At 42.2% G+C, this 14,498-nt stretch overlaps 1 protein-coding gene across 1 annotated transcript in view; it reads right to left on the reverse strand.

Annotated features, from left to right (window-relative positions):
• The window catches only part of drp2 (dystrophin related protein 2), a 75,716-nt gene that overhangs the window by 2,303 nt on the left and 58,915 nt on the right, over nucleotides 1-14,498 (reverse strand). Inside the window, exons 17-21 of the mRNA XM_030104912.1 lie at nucleotides 13,766-13,902; nucleotides 11,988-12,053; nucleotides 5,772-5,837; nucleotides 3,204-3,350; nucleotides 1,497-1,749 (exon numbers count right to left, since the gene is read on the reverse strand). Coding sequence (XP_029960772.1) covers nucleotides 1,497-1,749; nucleotides 3,204-3,350; nucleotides 5,772-5,837; nucleotides 11,988-12,053; nucleotides 13,766-13,902 — 669 coding nt within the window. The remainder of the gene's footprint in view (nucleotides 1-1,496; nucleotides 1,750-3,203; nucleotides 3,351-5,771; nucleotides 5,838-11,987; nucleotides 12,054-13,765; nucleotides 13,903-14,498) is intronic.

Raw genomic sequence — 14,498 nt, forward strand, 5'->3', positions numbered from 1 at the left:
AGCGAGTGCAGCTGAGGCTCTCCGACAGAGGATGTGTGAAAACAGTAGCGGTGACATTAATAGTGACTCTAATTTTTTTTTTTTTAAAAAGTGTTTTGATGCTCAGCAGACAATATGAACACCTGCAAATGGTCAACAGCTGCAGCACAGCCCTGAAAACTGTTCGCACGAAGGCAGACATTTCGAATTTTTTGATGTTTTTTAAAAAACTGTGAGCTGCTCGAACAAAGGAACGGCGTCTCCTGCTGTTCGAGAGAAGATGAAATATAAACTAATCATCCTTTTATTAAAAAAAAAAAACATTTCAGTTTAATTTTCCAGCTGAACAATACCATGAAAAATGTAATTTAACTGTTCTGAAAGCCTTGCGGGATATAAAGCACATGAACCAAATTATTTCTGGAGGTGTAGTTAACAAGTTATCAGGCAAGTGACCACATTCAAACTTTTATTTTCTCTTCACCAACGAACAATGGCGAACTGAAGAAAATGATAGAAAATGCCCCCAAAAAAGTGGCACTGGTTATTGGGTCATTTTATTTTTGTAATTTCAGATATATGGAGATATTCTTCAACTGTGTCCGCAGGATTTAAATGTTAAATTCACACATTTTCGAGAGTACACTATGAAAGATTAAGCACCAATAATGCTCACCATGCAGAATAACTACATCTTATGTGTTTAATGATAATGCAAAATCTACCATTTATCATTACAGTTTATGTATTTAGTTGGAAATGATTAATTCACATCAAATTATGGAAACACTTTTATTCATGTCTGTAAAATGCCAATAGCGTTGCCAATTATCCATCGACTGAGAAATATTCGCATTCCTTTAATGTCAAATGAAATTCAATAAAGAAAAAAAAATGCATAGTTTTCGAATGAAGCTCATTCTGCTTCACTGCTGTTGTTCGATTATCATTCTGCTCATGTTTTTCCTCCCAGAGCCAGTCTGTCACTACAACTCGCTCTCTCCATATAATCATAAAATGGTCATTCCACCTCTCAGAAGCTGCGGCGTTCAGCCCCCCTCCTCCACATCACCACCGTATCCTTCACCCTGGTCAGGGAGTCTCTTCATCACTCCCATCAGACCCAAACTACCTGCTCCCCCTCTAACGTCTAGACAGCTGGAGTCTTTCCTTAATGCTCTGTGATGTTGATTCTCATCACTCAACAAAACTTTACTTATTTATTTATTAATTTTTTTTGCATCACTTTAAAGTGAATGTGAAAATTATTTCTATATAATTCAGGCTGCGTCTTTCTACCATCCAGATTTATTAAACTCTTGAAGCGCTGGAGCCAACACCAGCTGACGGGGCAGGGTGCACACACACACACACACACACACACACACACACACGCACGCATGCAAAAAAATTCACATTCACACATAAGGGCAAATTAGGGTCACTAATCAGCCTCTCATGCAGGTTTCTGGAGTGCGGGTGAATTTGAGCTCGCTCTCAGATTGGTGCCGCTGTACCTGTAGCAGCAGCTCTCTGAGCCTGCGCAGCTGAGACTCGAGCTGTTTGTTGTGATCCTCCAGGATCTGCATGCGGGTCTCCAGGCGCGTCTTGTGCTGCCGGAGGACCCGGGCCTCGGCCAGGAGCTCCTCGTCCTGCTGTCCCTCTGCCGTGGGTGAACCCGGGCCGCCTTCTCCGGCCTCGGTCAGCATGGGAACCGACGCCGCCTCTTCATGCTTCCACTTCAGCCGCCTGTACTCGCCCTGCAGCACCCTGAGGACCCACAGCGCAGAGCAGATGGAGCGAAACAGTCAGGCCGACTTGTTAGAGCAGCACTCGAAACATAACCGCAGAAGGAGAGATACGCATCGAGCCGAGACAAGTAGACAAAAACCTGGACCAAAAAAATTACACAGTTCATACAATACCAATTCATATGTAAATAACAACACAAACAATGCAACAACATGTTATTACATTGTTGACACGAACCACATGATGAATAATTATATTCATGATGAATATTTCAATATAACTTTAATCAAAATTCCAGGAAATTAAAGATGCAGCAACACAACAAAGCCTCCAGCAGTTTTCTAAAACCAGACATGAATTGGAAATCGGATTTTGTTTAGTCCCGATAATTCACTGGAATTCAAATAATTACGCAATAGAGCTGACACAGCAGTTTAACATGTTTACGCACTTCAGATATATTTTTTTTTCTTCTCTGAAAGTATATGCAGAGTCAGCAGGATGTCTGATGCTGTTGTTATCTGTCTTTCACATAGGAGCCACAAAAGCAACAAACGATCCAGATTAAGCTGCAGCCTCTGCTTTGGCCGTGAATAGACGCAACAGAACACACAGCAACGTAAAACAGAGTTTGTAGCTGAAAAAAACAATACCTAGGATGAACCGAGTCAAGGTTTTAGGCACCCAAAGGGTGTGTGTGAGTGTGTGTTTGTCAGGAGAGGTCACAACCAAACTGAGGTCAAGTAATATATTCATATGAATGATTCACATCAAGTGTGCCTCTGGTCACTAATTAAATGAAAAGATGAAAAGGGGAAATGAATTTGCTTTATTCATGGAAAAATACATGAGCATCTAACAAATAAATTCAAAACAAACTAATTCAGTCATCAGCAGCATGTGTTCTAATGTTCTCGACACTTAAATCACCAAAATTTGTTCCGATTTTACACAAAGACAAAAAAAAAAAAAAAAAACAAGAAAAGAAACAATTTTGAAGCAACTGCAGAGAGCTTCTGCGCCATTTTACAGACCTCACTGTCATTTATGCACACAGAAAATCAGATTTTATTTACTTGATGCCATTCAAAAGGATTTGGAGTGTGGAAGTGTTTCCTCTCCACAGGGGGCTTTTCAAACGGCGGCAGACAGACTGAAGGGGGTCACACACCCAGACAAACACACACAGTTGTGTTATTATGCTTGTGAGGAGCTTCACTGAAGAAAATCACTCACTCACAACTTCCATATCCCTGCTTCAACCTTTATGTCTCATCTTCATCGAATCAATTCATAAGAAATTCAGACGAGCTATCTGAATGTTAAGAAAGGAAGAGAAAATCTAATTTCTTGGCTGTGATGAAATGTGTATACTTGTTTGTCAAACACGGCAGCAATGCCTGCGATGGATGTGGTCCAGAGATATTATTTGTAAAGAACTGAAGCCCAGTTTATTCTGCTGGCTTACAGACCTGTTTTCGTTCTCCAGGCGGGCCAGGGTGCGCTGCAGCTGCTCCTTGTCCTGGTGCTCCAGGTGAGCCAGCAGCATGTGCTGTCCGCACGGCGAGTCGTGGTCCAGGGCTGGGCTGGAGTGACGCAGGAGGTACTGATCTTCATCCCTGAGTCCCCCACACAGGAGACAGCACACTGAGCCACCAGCACACAGCCACCAGCAGCACAAAGCAGAGCCAACAGCGTCTCGGGGAGGCAGACAGGCCAAAGCGAGGCCGGGCGAGCGGCATGAGGGATGGCGTGACCGGACAAGACGCGACGAGACAAGACGAGAAACAGCGGGACACGTCGCCAGGTTCACAGTCCAAAATATTAAATACTCTGTCATAAACTTGGCTCAGAAGACCATGAGGACCCACTCGCATAATTAAGAATGTGAGGTGCATCTTAAGCTGCAACACAATATATCGCTTGAATAATAAACACTTTATTGGAATTGGGAAAGAAGACTTGCTCTTGGATAGCAAACCCAGGACAATAAATGGGTCTGTGAATGTTTGGCAATTATTTTCAGAGGAAGACACTTGTTTGCTTGTTGTGATAATGCTTTTGCCTACAAAGCAAACTACTTTATTGAACTGCCGTTGAAAACAAAACGTAAACGATTTTGCATTGCAATTAAACACTGCAGATGCTTTGTTTAGATGGACTGAAATGATTAAATGCATTTCACTTGCAGCATATTTCTACTATTTGCAGATTTTTTTTTTTGGCCCACTTCACAATTTAAACAAGTCACAGTAGTTACATTTGGACAAACGTTTTTTAAAATATGTCACTATTTGCATAGAAGGTATTTAAAAAAACGCCTTCCACTATATCTCACTATTAACTCTTGTTTTTCCATTTTCAATAGACACTCACCATGTATTTTTATTCACGGACGTACTCAGTTTTTATTCTGAGTGACGTACTAAAACACTCACCTATGTATATTAGGCTGCATAATTATTTTGCTGATTTAATTCTAATTCAGATCAGACGTATTTCTCCAAGTTGAAAACTACATTTACATTTTGATGCAAATTACGTGAACGGCTGTATGCGATTATAATCAAATTAGCCTACTTTATAGCTTATGAGCATGCCAGCCTCACTTTAGCTGTTGTTGAATTGTTGCTGGTTGTAAGCAGCTCCGGAGCTCAGAGGACATTTTCTGACGATCATGAATATTTTACTGTATCAGTAAATACTATATACTCCACTGTATTTTTTAATTCTTTGGAACAAATCCAAACCATGATATGTTTTTAAAGTAAAAAAAAAATAATTAAGTTTTATAGGTTAAAGTTAAAATTATGGTCATGTCTGTTACCTGCTTTAGAGCACAGTGAACTCTGAACAACGCACACAGGTGGAGGGTGACGGCTGTGCACACAGGCAGCGTGGTTCAAGACGCAAAACAGTATGATGCCAACCAAACACCAGCTGGAGACACAGATAGCACAGCAGCATGTACAGAGCCATGCAGCATTAAGGGAAAAAAAGAAGAAGAAGAAGAAGAAGGAGAGAGAAGAGGAGTGCTGACAGAAGGACGGGTTTGCAGAATATGAACAAGATGCAAAGGCAGAGGAGCAGAACACAACACCGCACGTGAAGGGTAGAAAGGCAGCATCATGCATACAAATATACTCTAAGGCAACAACTTAGTGGCATGCATAAAGACAAATACAACATGCCCGTACACAGTTTTGAAACATTGATCCATGTAAGCCAGACTTTAGAAGCATGCACATGCCAGTAGAGACACTGTGAGCAGGCTGGAGAAGCACCAGTGTCAGTAGTAGAAAGTGCTGTGTTGTAGTTTTGTCAACCTAAAGCTAACTCTTAATGTGGTGTCAATCACAGCCCTCTCAGAGAAGGCACACATCTGAAAAGAAATAATGAGCACAGTTCACAATGCACACACACACACACACACGCGCGCGCGCGCGCGCGCGCGCGCATACACTCACGCCACACACCTGGAGCCCTAAAAGACCAAGCAGCACTTTGTAGAGAGCTGCTGGGCAAGCAACCTCAACTTTAAAGCGCAATAAAGAAAAGAAAACGATCTCAGAAGGAGGAAGAAACGGTTGACAGCCCCCATCGACGTCAACGAGACGAAACACAAATACATACACGCGATCTCAAACGAGCGCCCTCTCCACGTGGCACTCTCCGCTCTCCGCAGTGGAGAATTATGTCTCTCAGCCAGCCTCCACCACTTATCCAACTTCTACAAGCACACACACACACGGGCTTTGTGTGTTTACACACAGAACCTAATCGCAGCAGGCATGCGGATTAAGAAGGAGGGGGGGTAACGTGTGAGCTTCTCGCTCTGGGTCATTTTCTTTATGTGGCTGATTATTCATGCCTTTTCTTTAACAGTCAAACATACATGTGTAAGCCTGAGCACACCGTAATCGCAAAACCAGCGGCTGTTTCAAGGAGAAAAATATAAACAGAACACACACACACATAATCTCTGAAAGGTTGAGGTTGTAATGACGGGGTTTGTAGTGTGGGGGTGGCTGCGTACTCACAGGCTTTCATCCGGGGACAGGCTGTCCGTGAAGAACGAACAATTCTGGCTCTCCATTTCTGCCAGTCTGCAAAGGTACACACAAACACACAGCATGGACAATGTGTCAATCGTAAAACACACGTGAATACAATGAGACACACAATGGAGGGGAACCCGGGAAAGTTTAAGCATAATTCATTCAAATATTGCAAAAAAAGCAAAACAACTGGCTGATTTTATGACCAAACACGAGGTGAAAAAAAAAAAAAAATCACAGTAACGAAGCCTTTAAATATTGTGAAAATCTTTATGGCCGTATGGCAGTATGGCCATCAACAGACTAGCAAAGAAATATCCGGCTAACAAGACCACAGAGTGGAAGGATCGGCCTTAGCTTACGAGCTGTAAAAATGTCCATGAGGAGAAAGAAAGAAACTGTACAGTATAGGGTCTACCAATGTGCAGGCAATAATTCATGAAAAAAAAAAAAGAAAAGAAATGAAAAAAGCCCCGTAGAAATGTGGTGCTGTCCAGCAGCTGGAAGTGAGCGGCTCTGTGCTTTTTCAGGACCACGGACAGCGCTTCCAGTTCTGTATTATTTCCTGCTGAGTGTCAGAGGACAGCTCTGTGGATGGCTGCTCTGTGAGCTGTTTCACTGTAACACCAAATAAAAGGTTCTGTGGCAGAGAAATCACAGGGGGAGAAAAAAGCATTAATTTTTTTTATATATTTTTGATGGATTAAAGGAAGAAATTCACACTAGAATGGAAAAGTTAAGTCTGCAATACAAAGAAAGGGTTCAAGGTAAATTGGCTGGGACTCTGCAGACGGTAAGAATCATATACTTGGGTTGATGGAGGAATCAAAAGCTCCTTCAGCCAACGTCTTGAATGAACGGAGACTGATCCTAATGTGTCGCCTTAGACAGGAGCTTCCTGCTATCAGTGTGTCTGCTCCAGTGGTTGAATGTGAAGCCAAACTGTAAAGATGTGTGGGTTATAAATGTAATAGAGACGATATAAGAGAGAGAACACAATAGAGCGCTTTGTTAAGCTTCAATGCAGGAAGGCTTTCTGTGCGAAGGTTGCATGTTCTTCCTTGTCAGTAATCTCGGGGTCCTCCAGCTCCTCGTTATTGTGAGGTTAACGGACGGCGGTAAATAATCCATGTGTGAATTACTGCTGCACAATATCAGGTGAACATGAGATGATTTGTTATAAATGAAGTGAAGGATGTATTTGTGCTTCAAGATTTATTTGTCCAAGTAACAGTGCTCTTTCTCTTGCCCCTAATTACACAAATTATACCTGGCTATATTTTTTTTTCTTCCAGAATTTTTGTACATCTGATGGCATTGTCTTAGGTTTTCTTGGATAAGTACTTGGTTAAATGTCTGAAATGAAATAAATCATTAACATAAATTAGTAAGAAGCTCTCCTGTACTTTTTGATTCAGAGTTTGCATGTTCTCCCTGTTCATATATGGGCTTTCTTCAGGTTCTCTGGTGTCTTTGAACTGTCCAAAAACACACATCTGAGGTTAGTCAGTGAATTTAAAGCAGAGTGTGTGTCTGTGATGGACTGCTGACCTGTTTTGGGTGTGCTTTGCCTTCTCCTATAGTCACATTCAAACAGTGTCCCTTAAATGTCTCTTGACGTAAAATCGAAAAAGCGCCATAAAATTTCCTCTCCTATTTAACATCTTCTGTCTTTAGCAGACAAAACCCAGACGTTTGATAAGTTACTTTATCTTGTTTCACAGAATGCTTTCACACACACTGCGGTCTTCATGCTTCTAACAGCAATTAAGGTTTCACTGTGTGTATCCATGTTCACTGTCATGTTTATTGCACCACTTACAGCTATTTCACTGCTGCGGCATAATTACCAACGGTAGGGTCCACGGCCCATGATGCAGTAAATGTGTTTCTAACCTTTGCTCTCCATCATTGTCACCTCTGAGTAAACGTTTAGCTTGCACTTGAATGCACAAAGCTATCTATTTACGTCCACTCATTAAAAGATCAGAGCTGCAGTGCTCAGGTACTGAAAATGGCTGAATGAAAGCCAAAAAATATTAGAGTAGTAAAATCATTACCAAGGGGCTTCAGTCTGAAATGGTAATGAAAAAAAAAAAACAGTGTTGTGTGATCAGAGGGTGTTGTTCTCTCCTTCCATGGGGTAATTATCCGTCACAGGGAACTTGAAGCCTTGCAGCTCATCGCATGTGTTCATATTCTCGCATGTGCAACATGAAAGCGGCCTTAAATCTCCACCGCGGCACTTCTGCTGCACACAAACACACACCGATATAATCCACGCTGCATCATCTTTCGCGGTGTGTCGTCAGCTGAAGGAGTGAGAGCTGGGAAAAGGAGGTGTGAGTGATATAGAGGCTGTCAGTAGCATGTACCTTTCGTCCTCTTTCTGCCCAGTTCTCAACCAGACTGCAACACAGAGAAATTTAAGGTTTGACCCTGTCACTGGACCCGATGCCCATAATTCAATCTGGGACACAATTCCCCATAAAACCTCCGCAGACCTCCAGCCTCGGTCAGGACTGACAGCGAATGAGAGAAGAAAGGACAAACGGCAGCACCAAACAGGAGTGTGTGCATGTCTGTCTCATACACGTGTGTTCAGATTCAAAAAACGAATCAAAATTAACTATAGAATATATGAGAAACAGGAGAGAGAGTGATGGCTAGAGAGGAGTAATCCTATCAGAGTTCTGAGAGGGTTTTTTATTATCTTCTTCTCATCTCTCCTCGATGAGATGTCAAAGCGGTGGTGATGATGAAAGGAATAAAGTCCTGCATCGACGTGGGGGGAAGGGCGAGAGATATGAGAGAGAAAAGGGAAGAGACAGAAGCTGTCTTTGTGTTTGACATGACCACAGATCCGACTTTTCTAACCCAAAACATCAAATAGTCTATCTTCTCTGAGATAACTGGAGACTACATTCATGCCACAGATTAGCACGTACACCCCTGTAGAGAGTGCTGAAGGGCGCACACACACACACACACACACACACACACACACCTGTCTGAGCTGCTCTCACAAAGGATGATTATCAGACACATATTTTGATGTCCGTTTGACTTTCCACTTAAGCTCAAAGTGAGTAATTTCTAATTAAAATCAGCGGGTTGAAATTAGAAAGAATCTGAATGAACTTGAGGAAGAAAGACACAAAGAGAAAACTTTGGCATGGTAACACTGCTCTCTTTACTTCCTTGAGTAGAAACTTGTCTAATACTGACATAACAGCGTTTTCAACTTCTTCATAAACTGAGCCAGACTGAAAAACAGTGTTTCAGGACATGTCGTCGTTCACTCACACACATGGAACAGGGGGCCCGGGACTTTATCGGAGTTGTCCAAGTTTGAGGGCTTTCATGCAAGTTTTGTTCTCACGCCTGATTTGTTTAGCGCAGCTCCTTTCCTTGTTTCAGAAGCCTTCATGTCATTCACTGAGCTGCAGCCAGCCGCACTCTGACTGTTTCCACCTGTGTCTTGTTAACTTCTCTCTCCTCCTGCGCTCTCTGTTGTCTGTTGCCACTTCATCTTGTGCCATCCAGTCGAGCGTCCCTGCCATTGTCAAGTTCGGTCTGTTTGGTTTTGATCTAGTTTCCTATTTTCTTTTTTTTTTCTTTCCTCTGGTTTAACTCCAGCCCATCCCTCAGGTACCCCAGTCTGATTCTCTGCCTTCATGTTGACGACCTCTGTTTGGACTTTGAATAAGCTCCCTCGAGGACTGAACCTGTCTCACAAGTCGCGAGTGTGAGTCCTCTGTTACCCCATGTCAGATGTAAGCACTGATCTAAACTTTGATGGCTTGCAGGGACTCCGAGCCTTGATCCAGATACATAAATATGTGGGAAAGGGGAGGGAGGGTTCAACAGCCCATCTCTGTGTTCGCGATGCATTGAATTTAGCACGGATAATAACATCAACTTGACAGCACTGTGTTGTTTTATTCAGGTACAAGCAAAGCTAGGTGCCACTTTACAAGTCTATCAATGTATTTGAAGAAACCCTTGTAGTCCCCTATAACACATCCATAAGTGGAGGGTACTGTATAATTAATTTATAATAAATTATTCAAAACACTTCATAACAGAGCTGTACCCATATGTTAATATATAAACCCTGACATGAATGCTGTGTTGCAAATCATTTATTAAATGGTTGAACACATTTATAAATTATTCAATAGAAGCTTTAAAATAAGAAAAAATATATATAATCTGGTTTTCCTGAACAATACTGGCTGTAAACCCCATGCGATGTGCATTGTATGCGCATCTAAGTTTGATACAGCTTAAGCGTGCCTCTGCATCGCTGAGCTCTGCTGCTGTCCTACGATGGAGAACAGTCACATCAATCAGCCACACCGATGCACCGGGTGACATGTTTCTTCATTATGAATAATGCAGTCTATTTCCAGTTAATTCCACATTGACAATACCGCTGCCTTAAATAATTGCTCAACAGACCGGATCCGTGGCTGTAAGCGGTCCCCTAAAGAAACAATAGGCAGCTACAAATAGAGAAAAACCGGCACGCGGCTGTAAACCACACACAGGTTAAAGACGTCAAACGGCGGGTACTTATTTGTCGATCATAACAATTATACCTGCATGTTATCTAACCAAGCATTCATGTGTGTGAAGAGTTTTCAAGTTCGACCTCTGGAGACGCTTTTAGAGGTGTGATTGTTAGAAACTATTTGTTTTTCAACCACTTGATGATACAGTGGCTTGTAGCTACTTCCCACAAATGCTATGTTGTCTAAAAGAAGATACCCTTACTTTAATCCATCTGTCTGCGGTCCATCGGATCTGACTGTGGGCAGAATGCACCCAGAATGGGTCGATCACAGTCCAAACACCAAGAGGCAGATCGTCACTCACCCTCAATTCACAACACTTAGCCTGTTTTTGGACTGTAGAAGAAACCACATTACCTGGAGAAAACCTAGACATGCACCGGAAGAACATGCAGAACCCTACACAGAAAGGTCCCCAAATAGATGATAGCTGTGAATATCCTCGGTATTTTGACAAAACTTGTTCACTTCTAAAATAAATGCTTTCAACTGAATGAGCTTTACGACATCTTCTTGGCTGAAACATTTTTTTTTCGACAAATGTTTTCCAGATTTGCCAAATCCACTTCCTCCTCTGATCTTCTTGTGCATTTCTAGCTAATAGAGCAGTTCGGTGTATTAAACTTGCAGAGATTCCTCTAAGTGACCAATGACTCGAGATCTGTTTGAAGAAAATTGCACCATAATTGAAAACAAATGAGTAAATGGAGGAGGAAATGTTTGAAAAAATGAAAGAGAAAGCGGTAGCGGAGAGAGGCAGAAGGAGAAATAGTCTGCGAGACATAACAAGATGTTTAATGACGAGTGGGCAGGAGACAATAGAAGAGAGGGATCATGCAAAAGAAGAAAAAGGAGGGAAAAAAAGGAGAGATATGAGGGGTAGAGAGGACAATTGTGCCTGGTCTCCGGTTGGTGTGTGTCCTCTCTGTTTTGGCAGGGTGTAAAGCAGTGTGTAAGAACCTCAGGGAAGTAATACACAATGGCACACTTACCAGTAGACGCGCACGGCCCCACACACAATGCAGGCACAGCAGAAAGGGATATCTGTGAGTGTGTGTGTGTGTGTGTGTGTGTACATGTGTGTGTGTGTGTGTCTGCGCTGTGGGCAGAGCTGCCAGGAGTGTGTGAGTCCAGAGCTGTGCCCTGTTTATAACCTGTCACACAGAGACTAATCCACAGTGACAGCTCCCAGGTGACCAATGGGCTCGCTGCCCCAGCAAGTGACAAGTCGCTAGGCACGCTGAACCCTGCTGACCTGAGCGCGCCCACACACACACACACACACACACACACATACACACACACACACACGCGCAAACTGCTCTGCTCTGCTGGGTGTTTGTGAGGAGAATACGAGAGAGGAAACCACTGGGCAGCACAGCCTGCATCCTGGCTGGAGTGCGGTGTACAGCTCAGCCAAATCAATACCTCAATCAGTGCTGTGCAAAGACTAAAGGCTGCAGGAGCGCACAAGGAGAAGGAGGAGGAGGAGGAGGAGGAGGAGGAGGGGTGGAGTGAATATAAAGAAGAAGGGAAATGATTTGGAAAGAAGAAAGTGAAAGAGGGGGAGAGACTCTGTAGTAATTATTTGATATATAGCACTGCACCGAGAGCCACGTACCTGCTGGCATAATGTTCGATTCTGCTGTGTGTGTCTGCATGGGGCAGCTTGGGTGAGGAGCACGGTCTAAGAACAAAAGGAGGCATCGTCAATACTTCACAAAGGCATTTTTGATACTTTACACAAGGGTGCCGTTATGAAAATGCAAAATTCAATGCATGTTCTTTAAAGAATTTTTAAACATATTTTTTCAGGAAACATGCAAAAACAGATTAAAATGCTGCAACATGACACAATATGTTAAAAAACAACTTAACATTTCAGTTTTCTTCATATCACTTTAATCTTCCACTCATTTACACTGCTTCACTTTAGTTTAGTCGACTTCCATGGTTTACACAAACAGAATGAATAAAACACCAAAATAAATGTATTTATAGAGCACTTTTGAAAACCATGCCTTAGAAGCTCGAAGCAACAAGAAAGGAAATCAAATATCATTTAAAACACAGACTGAAATATCAGTGCGTTATAAGCCATGACATTTTAGATGTGCTGTACTCTTTGCATGTCATATTTACTTACACTAAATAAAATTGCAGTTACTAATTTGGAAGATATGAAAGTCGAAAACAGAACCATAAAACCTTGAAGACGGCAGGATTGAAATAAAAACTGGGACAGAAAAGTTAAATTACAGGTGCTGAACTCATTAGAAGGAAGGTGCAAAGTTCAAATTCTGGGGAAGTTTCTGCTGCAGGTTGTGTCGGGTTACAGTGGGACATACAGCGGTGTGTCATCTGCATAGCTGCAGAAGTGAATGTGATGCCTACTCAGAATAAACCTCTGGGCTACAAATATTCAGCTGTATTGATTAAACCCTGAATTCAAACATCTTTGGGTGTTGTTTGTGATTAACTTGGATAAATAAGGAGAGGTTCAGAATCAGGACTGGAGACATTTGTATGTAGTAGTAGGATGTTTTTAATAAGGTCGCTCTTCGCGGCAAGAAACTTAAGTATGCAAGGCTGCGTCGTAACGTTAATGAGTTTCTGCTTTACTGAAAAGAAGTCAGCAAGAAGCAGATATGTAAACAATCCGGGGCTCAGGGGAGGCTGCGCGATTCAGTCGTTAAATATAGCTAAACTACACAATGTAAATACAGCAAATATGCTATTTTCAAAGATTTCTCCAAGGTGGTTTGATGATTTATGTGATGTTTTATAATGGCATACTTATATATGCTGCTGAGCTATTCCAAGAGCAACAACTAATAATAACACACAATCCTATAAGAAACAAAGAAAAACTCTGTTATAATAATCATTTTCCAAAAAAACTAAACACAACATGTCTGTTGATGCACTAGATTCAGCTCTCTGTGAAATTTGAATTACTTCAAATATTACAGGCATAAAGTAGAATAGTGAAGGATGTAAAAAGGTAAACATCCCAATAACAATCAGCCACAACATGGAGCCGTAATTAAACTCCGACATCCTGGATGCTGCTGTAGCCGTAAGCCATGATTCCTGATGATCTCATGTATTTTTATCTCAGCGCTCTCTTCTTTTTTCTCTTTAGCCTGCGACTCGGTTAAGGCGCTCTGGAACCAGACCGTGACCACAGGAGCAACATTATGTTAATTCTGAACACAGAACTGTCCCTTCAACCCATCTCAGCCAGGCAACATGACAATTAGCCCACAGCAGCAGGAGTCTGCATGGCTGTCACCGACAAAAAGCAAAAGACAGACGATGCCAGGGAAGAAACAAAGGGGCGACCGTGTGTGTGTGTGTGTGTGTGTGTGTGTGTCTGTGTGTGTGTGTAATACTCACGTCTCTGAGCTCTCCACTTCCAGCACTGATTGCACTGGCAGGTAACCTCTCTGTGGGTGCTTGGTGAAGTATTGCTTCGACCTGAACTTATTCTTCAGAGTCTTAGCGAAGTCCCTCATCTTCTCTCCCGATGTCGTCTGGGGTGTGATTTAGGTGTGGATGTGGTGGGCGGGTTGAAGAGGGGGGACAGGCGGAGGTTAACAGTGAAGGAAGATGATAAGTGGGAGACAAATTACAGCACTTCAGGATTCTTGGAAATGTTGCTTTCTCCAAAATTACTTCATGCAAATATTGCCTACTTTGGCTCACAGCTGGGTGGTCTGATTCTCACTTTACTTTTCCTCCTTCTGCCTTAGTTTATCCACTGCTTTCTCTCTCGTTCCATCCTCATCTTTACATTTTTTTTTTTTTGTAAAGTCACTGGCTTTTTCTACTCTGCTCTTTCCATCTTAGCAGAAATCCATGCGGCTTATGCCTCGGTCTTGGAAAAAAAACTGAAGCTAGCCAACGTGAAATATTGTCCATCGAATAAAAAAAAAAAAAAAATCACTGTACAGATGGCCTTTTGCCACATTTTACAGCTTGGAATTGATTAGAGACTTAATCTGGCCCTATCTCAGCACACTCCAGCTACAGTACAGCAGCTTCAGAATGAACTCCACTTCAAAGATTGTGCATGAAATCTCTTAAGACTTTGGTTTTATTGGGGTTTTATGCACAAAGTACCGAAAGC

The sequence above is a fragment of the Salarias fasciatus genome, chromosome 2, assembly GCF_902148845.1.
Source record: "Salarias fasciatus chromosome 2, fSalaFa1.1, whole genome shotgun sequence".
Lineage (NCBI taxonomy): Eukaryota > Metazoa > Chordata > Actinopteri > Blenniiformes > Blenniidae > Salarias > Salarias fasciatus.